Source organism: Mobula birostris, chromosome 12, assembly GCF_030028105.1.
Source record: "Mobula birostris isolate sMobBir1 chromosome 12, sMobBir1.hap1, whole genome shotgun sequence".
Lineage (NCBI taxonomy): Eukaryota > Metazoa > Chordata > Chondrichthyes > Myliobatiformes > Myliobatidae > Mobula > Mobula birostris.
Window position 1 is genome coordinate 22,714,122 of NC_092381.1, and position 14,582 is coordinate 22,728,703.

Below are 14,582 nucleotides of genomic sequence, written 5' to 3' on the forward strand. Positions count from 1 at the left end.
CAGCAAACAGGAGAAGGGCTGAGAAGTTGGAAGTCTGGCAGTTGCTAGCTGGGACCTGAGCCAAGGCCATGACGCAGGCAGGTATGTTGGAGGAAAATGGAGTTTAAAATTGTGGTGGGGCAAGGGGAGCCGTGGCACCCAGCGACCATGAGAAAGAATTCAGCGTTCAGATGAGGTCAGAGACAGACCACGTCTCCAGCAGTGCAGTCCTGTCACTGCTGTCTCCTCCCTCTCCTTGTTCTCCCCTTCTCTATTTTTTCCATTGCCCATTCCGCTTCCCCTTTCACACCTTCTCTTCTGCTCACCTCCCTCTGGTTTCCCTTCTCCTTTCCTTTCTTCGATGGTCCATTGTCCCCTCCTATCAGATTCCTCTTTCTTCAGTCCTTTACCTCTTCCACCTATCACCTCCCGGCTTCTTACTTCATTTCCACCTTCCCGCCCACCCATCTTCGTACTGACCTGGCCTCACTTGCTTGTTTGAATTGCTTCCATTCCCCCACTTCCTTATTCTGGCATCTTCCCCCTTCCTCTGCAGTCCTGAGCAAGGGTCTCGGCCTGAAACATCAACTGTTTATTCCTCTCCATAGACACTACCCGGCCTTCTGAGTTCCTCAAGAATTTTGTGTGTGTGGCCCAAGATTTCCAGCAGTTGCAGAATTTCTTGTGTTTATGATTTAATGCTCTCTCTATCACTGTGCAATCCCATGCAAATAAGTCCCATGAAGAAATCTCTGGCAGCCAGCATGGACCCTTCGGGCTAAGTGGCCTTCTATGTACATTGGAACAGCAAGTTGCTGGTCTCCATTCTTGTGTTACAGGGGCGACCTCTCTCTTCCTCGATGGGCGGGGGTACGGGGGGGTGAGGGAGAGCCTGTCTGAGATACCAAGATGCTGAGTGGGGGTGGGGGGGTCAGTGCCTCTACTGTTCATGTGGGGGGAGGGGGAGGGTTGACGCTTGTGCGTGGGGGGAGGAGGGCTTTGGGGTTTGATGTTTTTGTCATTCGATCTATGGGGTTTCTTGTTTCATGGATATCTGTGAAGAGTAAGAATTTCAGGTTGTATACTTTATACGTTCTCTGATATTGATCTATTTGAACCTTTCTGTTAAGAAAGCTGAAAAGGTTTGAATCTATTTAAGGGGCTTTATTTTAAGAAATTATTGCCCATCTTTGGGTTGCTGGTACATTATAACAGCCGACATTTATGTTTATGATTTGCAGGTAAATAGTGATGCCAAGTCTCTCAACAGCAATGATACGTTTGTGCTAAAGACCCCTCAGGAGACGTATATTTGGAAAGGCCTGGGTGCTAGTGATGGTGAATTAAAGACTGCCAAGGCAGTGACCAGTGTTTTGGGGGGAAGTCTAAAAGAGATCCAAGAAGGAAAAGAACCAGGTGATGTTTTCTATTCCTTTAAGACAAAGGATTGCTTTTCTTTTTGTACCTTTTCATTCATCAGGGTGTGCTTAGAGTACAAACTTCACTAGCAAAGAGTAGTTATGGTGAATAGATTCAGATTTATTTATCACAGAGTAGACTCGATGATCCAAATGACCTAATTCTGCTATAATGGCCTGTTACCTACATGGAAATACAGTGAAATGCTTCATTTGTGTTAACAACCAACACACCTAAGGCTGGACTGGAGGCAAACCGCCACACGTTCCAGCACCAATACAGCATGCCCACAACACTCAGCAGAACAACGCAGAACAGGTCGAGGTCCCTTCCTCTCTCCCACCCACTCACCCACGCACATGGACAGTCCCCCAACTTCAGGACAGATCTTCTCTCTCTCTGGAGGGCTGGGTAGGTGGTGTCAGATGAAGAGTGCTGGGAGATGAATCTCCTGAGTGTAAACCAGTTGGATCAAATGAGCAAGAAACTATGTAGTGGGGAAGAGACACTTGGCCTTGTCTATGACACAATTAATTCCATTCCCCAAATCCCTGAGTTCTTCTTCCTCTTCATGTAATGTACAGAGGTTCTTGTGTAAGTGTAACAAAGGGAAACAGTGATATGGGATGGTATCATTTGGAGTTCCTTGGTCTTATCATTTCAGAAGATTTGTCCTGGGTTCAGCACATAAATGCCATTATGACAAAAGCATGGCAGTGTTAGAAGTTTGCAAAGATTGGGCACGTCATCAAAAACTTTGACAAACTTCTGCAGATTTGCAGTGGAGAGTGTATTGACTAGTTGCTTCCCGGCCTGGTATGGAAACACCAATGCCTTTGAATGGAAAAGCCTTCAGAAAGATACAGCCCAGTCCATTACGGGTAAAGCCATCCCCATCATTGAGCACAGCTACATGGAGTGCTGTTGCAGGACAGCAGTGTCCATCGTCAGAGACCCCCCACCACCCAAGTCATGCTCTCTTCTTGCTGATGCCATCAAGAAAGAGGTACAGGAACCACCACGTTCACGAACACAATCACTCCTCAACCATCAGGCTCTTGAACCAAAGGGGATAACTTCACTCACCCCAACACTCAACTGTTCCCACAACCTATGCACTAATTTTCAAGGACTTTTCATCTCGTGATCTAGATATATTGCTTATTTATTTATTATTATTATTTTGTTGTTTCTTTGTATTTACTGTGAATATCCACAAGAAAATGGATCTCTGGGTTATATATGGTGACACAAATGTACTTTGATAATAGATTTACTTTCAACTTTGATCTACCCATGTAGAACACCTCTGGGCCAAATTGTCCCATGGTTTCTATGCTATGTAATCTTACTTGACATCCTGCTACTCTGAATTATCACAGGTGTGGCATAGGTCCTTCAGAATCACTCTGCCACAATTTAGAGTCGTAGAGCTGTGTGGCACCAAAATAGTCAGTCCAACTCATCTGTGCCAACCATGTTGCCTACACTAATCCCATCCTCCTGTATTAGGCCTGTATCTCTCGCTTTCCCTTTTCTGTCCAATGTTAAACTTTCTAATTGTATCTGTCTCTACCACCAGCTCTGGCAGCTCGTTGCACGGCAGGATCTGAAATAAGAGCAGAAATAGATCGGACATCCTCTTGTGACTACTCTGTCTTCCCATACCATTAAAGCTGCTCTGATCTTGGTTCCATTCTCCCTCCTGCTCCCCATAAGGGTCAGGCTGTACTTGTAGTATTGTGAGCAGTCTTGCATCCGTTATCTAAGGCACTGGAGAGGATTCAGAGAAGCTTCACAAGATTGATCTGGGGAATGAGAGGGTAAATATATAAGGAATGTTTAATGGCTCTGGGTCTGTACTCACTGGAGTTTGGAAGAATGAGGGAGGATGCCATTGAAACCCATTGAATACTGAAAGGCCTAAATAGAGTGGGTGTGGAGAGGATGTTTCCTTTAGTGGGGGAGTCGAGGATCAGATGGTACAATGTCAGATGTCCCTTTAGAATAGGAAGGAGGAAGAATTTCTTCAGACAGAGGGTGGTGAATCAGTGGAGTTCGTTGTCACAGTTGCTTGTGGAGGCCAAGTCATTGAGTACATACTATGTATAGAGCGGAAGTTGATCGGTTCTAGATTAGTAAGGGTGTCAAAGGTTATGGGGAGAAGGCAGGAGAATGGGGTTGAGAGGAATAATAAATTAGCCATGATGGGATGGCGGAGCAGGCCCAAATGGACCCTTGGGTCTGATTCTGGTCCTATGCCTTATGGTCTTAGAACCCTTGATTCTTTTAATGTCTGAAAACCTATCTCCACCTCAAGTAATACCGTTTCCATGCAGGTGTCAGATGCAATGTTCGCAGTGGTTCTAGTGCTCTGTGGTGCTGAAGAAATGTGGAGAGTTGGAGGAGCCTGTCAGCTGGAAGTTGGGAGGACCACTGTTCAAATTCCATCCAAGGATTATAATTCACTCTCTTGTTTTCTGCCCAAACACAGAAAGTTTCTGGAAAGCGCTCGGTGGGAAGAAGGAATACCAGACCTCGAAATCACTGAAAAATGAAGTTGTTACTCACCCAGTTCGTCTGTTCGGATGCTCAAATAAAACGGGCACATTTGTTGTGAGTGGAGGCCTTTTGAGTTGCAGGATTTTTAAAGCTTTACCAGGCCGACTTTCAGGAGTGTTTTGAGAGTAATATGTACTTTTTCACTTAGATTGAGGAAGTCCCGGGAGACTTCACACAGAGTGACCTGGCAGTTGATGACGTTATGCTGTTGGACACTTGGGATCAAGTAAGTTGTGGCTCGTTTGACATCTCAAGCACTGACAAAGTTTCCCCCGTGGTTTTAATGTGGCTGCGCGAAATCCAGGCTACATCTCATGACCCTGGTTCCTCCCCTCTGGTGGTGCTGAAGTTGTACGGATGTGCGTAACCCTCAAACAGGGTTCACGCTCTATGTTCCTAGCCAGGCTGGCTCTCCCAGTATGGCCCTGGGTACCAGACCAGGTTCCAGTCCAGCTGGCTGCTCCCCCTGTGATCCCAGCAAATAATTGTGTCAATGCTCCTGCTTTCTCTTGCCCCTACATCCCTCCCTGATCCCCACAACCCCTGGTTAGCTCTATCTTCACTTTATTCGGGCACCAACAAGTAATTTGCCTCAAGTCCCGAGGAAAGGTTAAATGTAACCCTGGCAGGCTCCCAGGATTTCTCCCAGTTTGATAAATTAATAAATTTCAGCTCTGGCAGCTGCATGGTGGGTGGTGGGGGAGGAAATGTTCTGACTATGGGGAGGGGAGCAGGACAAAGAGTTGCCAGAGGGGTACCAGAAAAGAATTCATGTTGGCATTTTCCCACACACACGAGGCTATACCGACTCTGCATGCGTCAGGAAACAAAAGTTGGAAAAAGAAATTAGCATTTACTTTTTATCATATTTATTTATGGAGATACAGTGCTGAGAAGACCCTTCTGGGTCTTCAATCTGCATCGCCCAGTAACCCCTGATTTAATCCTTGCCTAATCACAGGACAATTTACAATGACATACCACACAGGACGTCTTTGGACTGTGGGGACTGAAGGAAGCCCACATGATCATGATCAACTCCTTACAGCAGTGGTCCCCAACCACCGGGCCGTGTCCAGTACCGGGCCGCAGAGCATGTGCTACCGGGCCGTGAGGAAACGATATGAGTCAGCTGCACCTTTCCTCATTCCCTGTCACGCACTGTTGAACCTGAACATAGGGTTGCCAACTGTCCCGTATTAGCCGGGACATCCCGTATATTGGGCTAAATTGGTTTGTCCCATACAGGACCGCCCTTGTTCCGTATTTTCCCCGCTAAGGTAGAGCGTTCCTATGAAACCGTTTGTGCCGAAATGGCGTGAAGCGCAGAAGCAATTACCGTTAATTTATATGGGGAAGATTTTGAGCCAGACCCAAAAAATAACCTACCAAATCATACCAAATAATACATAAAACCGAAAATAAATAACACTAACATATAATAAAAGCAGGAATGATATGATAAATACACAGCCTATATAAAGTAGAAATAATGTATGTACAGTATAGTTGGGAAGATGAAGCCAAAACCGATTTGTGGGGGAGAAAAATCGGCACGTACGTGCATGCGCACACAGGTGCCCGCGCAAGGCTTCATGGTCATGGTAGACTTTCCTGGGGTAAACGCAAGTGTCCCGGAATTTGACTGCTAATTTTGTCCCTTGTTTGGGAGTGAGAAAGTTGGCAACCCTCACTGTAAAAGACATGTTGAGGTGAGCTTAACCCTACTTGAACATCCCTCCACCACCCCCTCCACCACCGATTGGCCGGTCCGCAAGAATATTGTCAATATTAAACTGGTCCGCGGAGCAAACCGGCCCACAGGCAGTGGGGGAAATTGAACCCGGGTTACTGGTGCTGTAGAGCGTTGTGCGAACCGCTACACTACTGTGGCACCTATATTCTGTGAGAGTGAAAAGTGAAGATTAGCTCTATTTGTCACATGTACATCAAAAGACACAGTGAAATGCACCACTGGCGTCAAAGACCAACACAGTACACCGACGTGCTGAGGAGAATCGGCAAGGGTTGCCGCACTTCTGGCGCCAACATGGCATGCCCACAGCTTACCCCTAACCCGTACATTTTTGAAATGTGGTTGGAGACTGGGGCATCAGAAGGAAACACATGCAATCACAGGGAGGACGTACAAACTCCTTACAGACAGCAGTGGGAATTGAACCCAAATCACTGATGCAGCTTAACGTTACACTATTTCCTGCGCTACCATGCTTCCCCGTAACCCAAATGTTTGGGTGGTGATCTGTGAATTTTGTATGAGTGAATTTTAGTTGCTGGAATGGCTGTAATGTGATCATTTGTACCATCAGGAGGTGTGATCTTTCTTTCTCTCTCTCTCTCTTTGTACTTTTGTAGATTTTTATTTGGCTTGGCAAGGAGGCCAATGAAGTGGAGAAGTCGGAGTCCCTGATGTGCGGTGGGTAGCTGGGGAGGATGTGAATATACAGGAGATGCAAAATCAGTCATAGTCGCACTTGCTTGAAAACTATAACCTACATGACTTGCGGAATTACTGGCTTCTCTCTTCCCCCCCATATTTTTACAAACAATAAAATTCAGGACCAGCCATTGCTTTGGTCAGCTGGAGAAGTGGAGGGCCAGTCTTTTGACTTTTCCATTTAAACAAGGATTGGTGAACTCCTCAGAGGTGTCAATGTACTGCCTTATTTAACTTCATTTCCATTCCCATTCGCTCTTTTCAGTATCAGGCATCATGGTTGTTGGACTTCATTATCTCTCATCAGGAGGCCACTTGTACATTGAACTCAAATTCAGATTGGCCCAATGACCTGCTGTACAGTCTAAAGATTGTAGGGTGCTAAAGGGGTTGGATTGACCATGAACTATTCACAGATATTACATGAATGTGGTATTCAGGCTAAATAATCTCTGGGGTGCATGTGATCAGAGTTAACTCAATCTATTTGAATTTTGTCTTCTGAACAAGATTATGGCTTCAGTGTTTTCCTCATTTCAGCAGAACCCTGTTCAATTACAGATGAAGAGAAAAGTTGCATGAGTATTTCTAGGGTTATAAGACCATGAAAAATGTAGACCAGGATAGTTAATATTTCCCCAGTGTAGAAGTGTTTGAAACAAGAGGGGTTAAAGTTACAGCAAAGAGATGTAGTGGAGACTAAGGAAATATTTTGCCCCCACAAAGTCTGGATTCTTTTCTTACTGCAAAGAAATCTTGTTCTGGCAGTTATCTAGATTTAGTTTGATTGGTTGTTTGTTGTATCCAACAATGACAATTAGATTTATATAGTTCTTCTGAAACTGCAGTGAAATCTGTGGAGGAGCGCTTTTAAAGTGGGAAACCCATAGCACTGGGCCAGTTCCACCCTCTCAACCTTGGATGTTCGGGTCCAGTGGTATGAATAGTCGTCACAACTGGGGTCTACACTGGTTGCATTGGGTGACCTTGACTTCTTTTGTGCCTGAGTCATGCCCTTTGCTCTCCGCAAAGAGTTGCAGAATGGCCTTCCTGGCCATCCGGTCTCACTGTTGATCTCATCTGCCCCATCCGCTGGAGCTGAAATCACAGGCTAGGATCGGCTTGTCCTGGTCTCACTGGGGGAGGAAGCCCCACCAGCTACCCTTACCTGGTTTAGCCCGCCAGTCAAAACAGTGTAGCAGGGTGCGGCTTCATGTAAACAGCTACTTGGAGCCAAAGGTGAGTGAGCTGCCCCAGAACGGACACAACAAGCCTCTTCACCAGACTATCTCAATTTACTTTGAGAAGTGGAGGGGGAAGAGAGAAGAAGCCGGGGGGCTGGGGCGGGGGGAGAGTGATGTTTCAGTAACTGGGGAAAGCATTCAGTACAGATGTAAAACTGAGCCTGTAACAATTTTCTAATCTCTTGCATTCATTTGCTTTCTTACAGCAAAGAAATACCTGGAAGCTGACCCAGCTGGACGAGACGTGGGGACTCCCATCATTACTGTGAAACAAGGAAATGAGCCATTGACCTTCACTGGCTGGTTCCTTGCTTGGGATACAAGCATGTGGGATATGAGCCCTTTGCAAAAGGCTCTAGCTAAATTCCAGGTGCAGTGATGCGAAGGAGGTACACTGCTGCCCCCTCTCTGCTTGCTCACATATTCTAGCTGCAACGCATTGAAGCCTCGGGTTCGCCGGTGCCAGTAGAAGTTCAGAAACTTACTCCACCATTAATGGCTACGTGATTGAATTGAGTATTTAATTCACTCAATTCAGCTTCAACACATCATGAGTAATAATCGCAATAATCACAGTGACCTGCTTCCAAGTTTCCCCTGCTGTTGGTTCAGACTTGTTTTTAGAAACTATAACATGTTCAACAGTTCTATTTAATATCAGAGAAAGTATACAATATACAGCCTGAAATTCTTACTCTTCACAGTCATCCACGACATAGAAGAAAAACCCCAAAGAATGAATGATAGGAAAAATGTTAGGATCCAAAAGACCCCCCCCCCCCCACCTACACACAAGCAGCAACAAAACATTAACCCTCCCCTTATCCCTCCCCACATTCTAGCAAAAAGGGTTTGCCTCCCCGTCACTCACCAGCAAGCAATAGCAAAGTGCCCAAAGAGACCATGACCTACAGTGCATCAAAAACCACTGTTCACCCAGCAGTTTGGCTTCCCTCAGGCTCTCTCTCCCTCTCACTAACAAGGGAGAGAGAGCTATCACTCCTGCTGTATGTGAACCAAAATTCATCTATTGAAAACTAGTTATTGATAGACCTAGAACATTAATTCCTCCCAGTGCTGCTGTAATTCTGACCTATCTCTTGACCAGATGAAGTCCATTGAAAGTAAGTCGATATAGTGTTGCACGTGATATACTCCAGGCTATTAATAATCAAAAACATTTGAAAAGTTTTGACCACCTCTTGCAGTAAAATAATGGGACCAGAACTGTGGAAGTTGGGTGTTTAGTATGTAGGGAATATATGTGATGCCCCTGCAGTAAGTTGATGAGGGGATGTACAGTAAATGTTTGTGACTTGGAAATAGAAGATGTGAATGGACCACCACTCACTCATTTAACATCCCTGCCAACTCTGGAAGTGCCTTATTCGCTGGCAAGCACCTGGAATCAGCATCAGATACAGGTCTGAGGATGCTTTGGTTGCATGCTAAATTTTAGTGTTAGAGGTGATGCAGCTTTGGAAAAAATAATTTGTTTTTGAACAGCATCATGAAATTCCAAAGAATATTCCGAACCTTTGTGGCCTTGAAACTGAGTTTCTTGCACTTGTGGGGGCTGTGCTGGAGCAATTGGGTACTAGACTGTCTGCTGCCACCTTTCACTGGTGTGACATTGCCAGCAGATGACTTTCCAGTTCTTGCAGACCATAGGGAAATTTTAGCGGTCGATTTTAGTAAGGCTTTTGCGGAAATTGCTTGGCTCAGAGAGAAAAAAAATATATGTGTGTCCAGACTCTTGGTTTGTTCTTAAGTTGGAATCTTAATAAAGTCTTCTTATTTGGAAAATTATTTCTCTGTCTCATTTTGTATATTTTACACTGACTTTGAGAAACGGGGGCAGATGATTTTTTTAAAAGTGAACAGGAATCAGAGTAGGTTTGCAGCTGCCCTAATGAACAATCCCCTCTTGTACTTGGTGATCCTTTGAAGTGGGAGCTTGCAGACGCCATCACGAGGATTCTGCGCCGAGACCCTGTCTGTTGAAAGGATCAGTCATTTTATACGAGGTGGGCAAAGGGAGCTCTGCCACAAAGTGAGCTTTAAGAGAAAGTGCAAAAACCGACTCAATCACATTCCTAGCAACACACATCAAAGTTGCCAGTGAACGCAGCAGGCCAGGCAGCATCTCTAAGAAGAGGTACCTCTTCCTAGAGATGCTGCCTGGCCTGCCACATTCACCAGCAACTTTGATGTGTGTTACTTGAATTTCCAGCATCTGTAGATTTCCTCGTGTTTGCAATCACATTCCTAGATGTGTTTATGAAACACAGAGAAATTCTTAAAAAATAAGATATTAAACTAAAATCTAAAGCAAAACACTCAGAACTTAATTCCTGAATAGTTTATTAAAGGAACCCCAGTTGGTGTGAGAAATTTCCATTTGGCTGGACTGAGGTCAGGTATTCAGTAGACTGAAAATGGAACTTTTACAGAGGACCCACAAGAAACTGGGTCAATCTAATTCTAAGAGTGTACTAAGCGAAGAGACTTGGTGTCTGAGTTCAGAACAGGGGTTGGGATGGATGCTTGGGAGGTACTTAGGATAAGTTGGATGCAAGAGTTAACATTTGGGGTTTAGGCGAGGGGAGATTGCACTTTGGGAGATGGTGATGAGCTCTGGGCTGGACGTCCTGCTCACTTAAGAAAGGTGAAGCATCTCCCATAGTCTCTGCTTTCCATCTGTAGTGATCGCCACAGGACCACTGTCTGGCTTGCCATGCAGGAGGTCACTCGGATATGGCCTGTCCTACACTGCCATGCCCATAGTGACACCTTCACCTGGTGTCCCTGTTCTGACTGAGTTTGCTATGTCATGGTGTGACCGAGTGTCCAGCGGTATATCTGGGCAGCCAGGCTGGGCTCATCAGCTTTGGCAAGCAGTCAGCTCAGCAGAAGGACAACTCCGATTCCAAACCCGGGTCGATGGGACTTGTTAGCCTTGCCAGGCAGTCTGCCTAGGAGAAGGAAACTCCTAAACTCAATCCACAGCCTTGCAGTTGTCATAGCTCGCTGTGACATTGTGGAACGTCCCCCAGACTAAAGAGTGGAATCAGTCCACACACACCGATCTTCACTATAAACCGACACACCACAGGCGGGAAGGAAAGTTCTACAGTGATGGAGAAGGGGCAACTACCCTCCTGATCTTTACAAACAAAGAATCAGCCATCACCATCACCAATGAGGTAAGAGTGAGGGGTAATTATATTATCCAGTAAGAAAACAACCCTGAGTGCTAGCCTCTGCTCAGGCTGGCCTCCATCATGGACATAGAGGTCATTCCATTGATGCAAAAGCCTTAAGTGAGGATCAGGCACATGTCTCTTACATCCATGTGCCAATCTAGATGTTTCTTAAGAGCTTCTAATGTACTTGCCTCTACCACCATACCAGGCAGCACATTCCAGGCATCCATCACTCGCTGAGTAAAAAACTTGCCCCTCACGCTGCCTATGAATCAACCCCCTCTCATCTTCAGTGCATGCCCTCTGGTATTAGACATTTCAACCCTGGGAAATACACTGTCTGTCCACTCTATCTACGCCCCTCGTTATCTTATAAACCTCTATCAGATTTCCCCTCAGTCTCTGCTGCTCCACAGGACGTCCAGCCTCTCAGGATAGCACACACCCTCTCAGCCAGGCAGCATCAAGTGTCACCATGCATCAGCGAGGTGCCCACAACCTCCTGACCGCTACACCTTCAGAATGTGAGAGGAAACCACAGCACTGAGAGGAAACCCTCACAGTCACGAGGAGAACATACAAGCTCCTTCCAGACAGCAACAGCAGCTGGACCCTGATCTGTAAAGTGTTGTGTTAACTGTTACCCAACAGTGCTGCCCTTGTCAATATGTGGGAGACTGAAACATCAAAACAGCGGGCAGTGTGTGCTGCTCTCAGAAGATGGTCCTTGTACTTTAGTGATATCTCCCTCCCCCTCCCCCTCCCCTCTCTCCACTCACCCTCACCCTACCCCTCCCCCTCCCCTTTCTCCCCTCACCCTCACCCTACCCCTCCCCCTCACCTTCACTCTCCCCCTCCCCTCGCCCTCACCCTTCACTCTCCCCTCCCCTCCCCCTTCCCCTCCCCCTTCCCCTCCCCCTCACCCTTCACTCTCTCCCCTCCCCCTTCCCCCCTCCCTCTCACCCTTCCATCTCCCCTCTCCCCTCCTCCTCCCTCCCTCTCTCTCTTTCTCGTGAGAGCCTGTCGATCCTCAAGTCTGGCGGGCTTGCAGAAGCGACATGGAAGATTGTAACATCGGAACAGTGAGTTGCTGGTCTCTGACCTCACTGTTGCAAGAGTGACCTCTCTTTCCCTCACTGGAGGGAGAGACAGCCTGTCTGAGATCCTGAGGAGCTGGGTTATGGACCTGTAGTTTTTGATGGACTCTAGGTCTCTTTGGCCAGGTTTTTGCTATTGCTTGCATGGTGTTGGGGGGGGGGGGCGGTGCTTCTTTTGGCACAAGTGGGGGAAGGGTCGATGCTCCTGCTGCTGCTTGTTCGCTGGGGGGGGGGTGCGTCTTTGGCGTCCTGTTGTTTCTCACGTTCATTCTACTGGGTTCTTGTCTGGTGGATGTCTGTGAAGAGTAGGAATTGCAGGCTGTATACCGTATACATTCTCTGATTCTAAATTGAACTGCGTGAACGTTTTTGCCAAGGTGGTATGCAAAGGGGGGCAATGGTCATCCCAAGCAGTGGAGTCCGTGCTCTGCATACTGTTTCCAGGGATGAACACTGGGTCAAACATCGACAGTTGCTGGAAGATCACCAACTGGGTGAATGACTCACATTGTTCTGCCTGAAACCTCCTCGTCTTTGAGCAAAAGGCATGGTCTACAACTGAAAGATACAAACTGGCATATTCCAGGTGCAGGGAATTGAATTGAATTGACTTTATTGCTTACATCCTTCACATACATGAGAAGTAAAAATCTTTACGTTACATCACCGTCTAAATGTGCGAGGTACAAATTATAGTAATTTGTAATAAATAGTATGTACAGTAATATATACAACAGAACAGTCAATATAGCTTAGAAATACGACTGTGTCAGAGTGAATTAATCAGTCTGATGGTCTGGTGGAAGAAGCTGTCCCAGAGCCTGTTGGTCCTGGCTTTAATGGAATAACTACAGGTCAAGAAGGCTCAGTTTCTTGGCATTCAGGGTGGGGTAGTAAATTGGATTCAATATTGGCAGGAGAAATTGGAGAGTGGTAGTAGATGTTTGCCTCTCTAACTGAAGCCCTGTGGCTAGTGATGTGCTGCAGGGACTGGCAAAAGTCCTCTACATCTCCTCCCGCATCACCATTCAGGATCCCAAACTGACTTCCAGATGAGCCGACACTTCACCTGCGAGTCTGTTGGGGTCATCTTCTGTACCCAGTGCACATGCTGCACCCTCCTCTACATCAGAGAACATGACGTAGATTGGGAAACTGCTTCATTAAGCACTTCATCCACCACAAAAGGCAGGATCTCCAAGTGGCCATCCACTTTAATTTTAATTTGACTTCCCATTCCCATTCTGGCAAGGGCCTGTTACTGTGCTGCATCTCTTTAAAAAAAGATTCCACATTACGCAAAATATTTTATGATAAGTTAACTCATAACATCCGTGTTGAAACTCAGAGATCAAAGATTCTGCAGATAATCCTATCGAAACTTTTTTTTTGCATTTAAAATGTTTCATAGTATTTGAATTAAATTAAAAGAGCAGGTCTTGAGCAACACAAAGTTGCCTGCTCATTCGGACTGTTCTTACTGAGTTTCATGTTTAAGGTTAACATTCTGTGTCAAAACCTCCAAGTCTGGTCATTTGACTATATGCTGTAAAGGTCACGTCAAAAAGAGTACCAGCTTTTCTGAGGCAACTGCTTGCAGAATTTCATAGATTCTAACAGTAGAAGAAAGGCATTTCAGCCCCTCTTATTACCGCCAGTTCTTTGAAAACAATGTCCCATTTACTTTTGATCCTTTGGTTTGTTGAAGTTTTCCTTCAATGTTACACTGAAACTGCTTTTGCAGATGATACTGATGTAAATATATCCCCTTGGTTCCTTCGTGTTTAATCATACCATTTCTCTAAGCCATGGAAACAGGGCCTATCTATGAAGTCAAAAAAGATGCTGGGATCTTGAATGAGCAGAATGCTAGAAGAACTCAAGTTGGGTGAGGTGGCATCTGTGGAGGCAAAAGGTGTAAGCTGACATTTTGGGTTGAAACTCAGTGGGAAGACTGAACTCTCCCAGCATTCTGGTTGCTGTTCCAGTTCCCATCCTACAGATTCTAATCCCAGCAAAGATCTGCCAGCTTTGACCTTGAGTCAGAAATAGTCCTCTCCACCAAGTGATCAACTAAACAACTAACTGGTTCAATAAGAGAAATATCCAGAGCAACACACACAAAATACTGGAGCATTGGCAGGGGCATGGCAAATTTCTTTACCCTCCTGATGAAGTGGACCAGGGGCACAGAGATGCCCAATTTATGTACATTGGTGAAGAGAGATGGGAGTTTGCGTATAGCCAGGATGGTCCCATTGGACTGAATGGAGAGTGGGAATATTACTTAACACAAGATGCCAAAAGCCTGCAATAGGGCATTAGCTTTAATCAAAACATTTGCATTAAATAAACATGTTTTAGTAGGGCATTAAATAGTGGTTGCTGTTCAAACTCAAATAAGTTCAATGTGTGTATTAATAAAAGCAAACTATTGTCTAATAGGGCAGCACGGGAGCGTGGTGGTTAGCACAACGCTTTACTGTACAGGTGACCCAGGTTCAATTCCCGCGGCTGCCAGTAAGGAGCTTGTACGTCCTCCCCGTGACCGCGTGAGTTTCCTCCGGGTGCTCCGGTTTCCTCCCACAGTCCAAAGACGTACAGGTTGTTAGGTTAA

General features: G+C 45.9%; 1 protein-coding gene across 1 annotated transcript in view; it reads left to right on the plus strand.

The window, feature by feature from the left end:
- scinlb (scinderin like b) overlaps positions 1-9,471 on the plus strand; it is a 43,797-nt gene extending 34,326 nt beyond the window's left edge. Inside the window, exons 13-17 of the mRNA XM_072273462.1 lie at positions 1,221-1,395; positions 3,893-4,014; positions 4,109-4,186; positions 6,337-6,397; positions 7,869-9,471. Coding sequence (XP_072129563.1) covers positions 1,221-1,395; positions 3,893-4,014; positions 4,109-4,186; positions 6,337-6,397; positions 7,869-8,041 — 609 coding nt within the window. The 3' untranslated portion in view covers positions 8,042-9,471. The remainder of the gene's footprint in view (positions 1-1,220; positions 1,396-3,892; positions 4,015-4,108; positions 4,187-6,336; positions 6,398-7,868) is intronic.
- Positions 9,472-14,582: the final 5,111 nt, after the last annotated feature.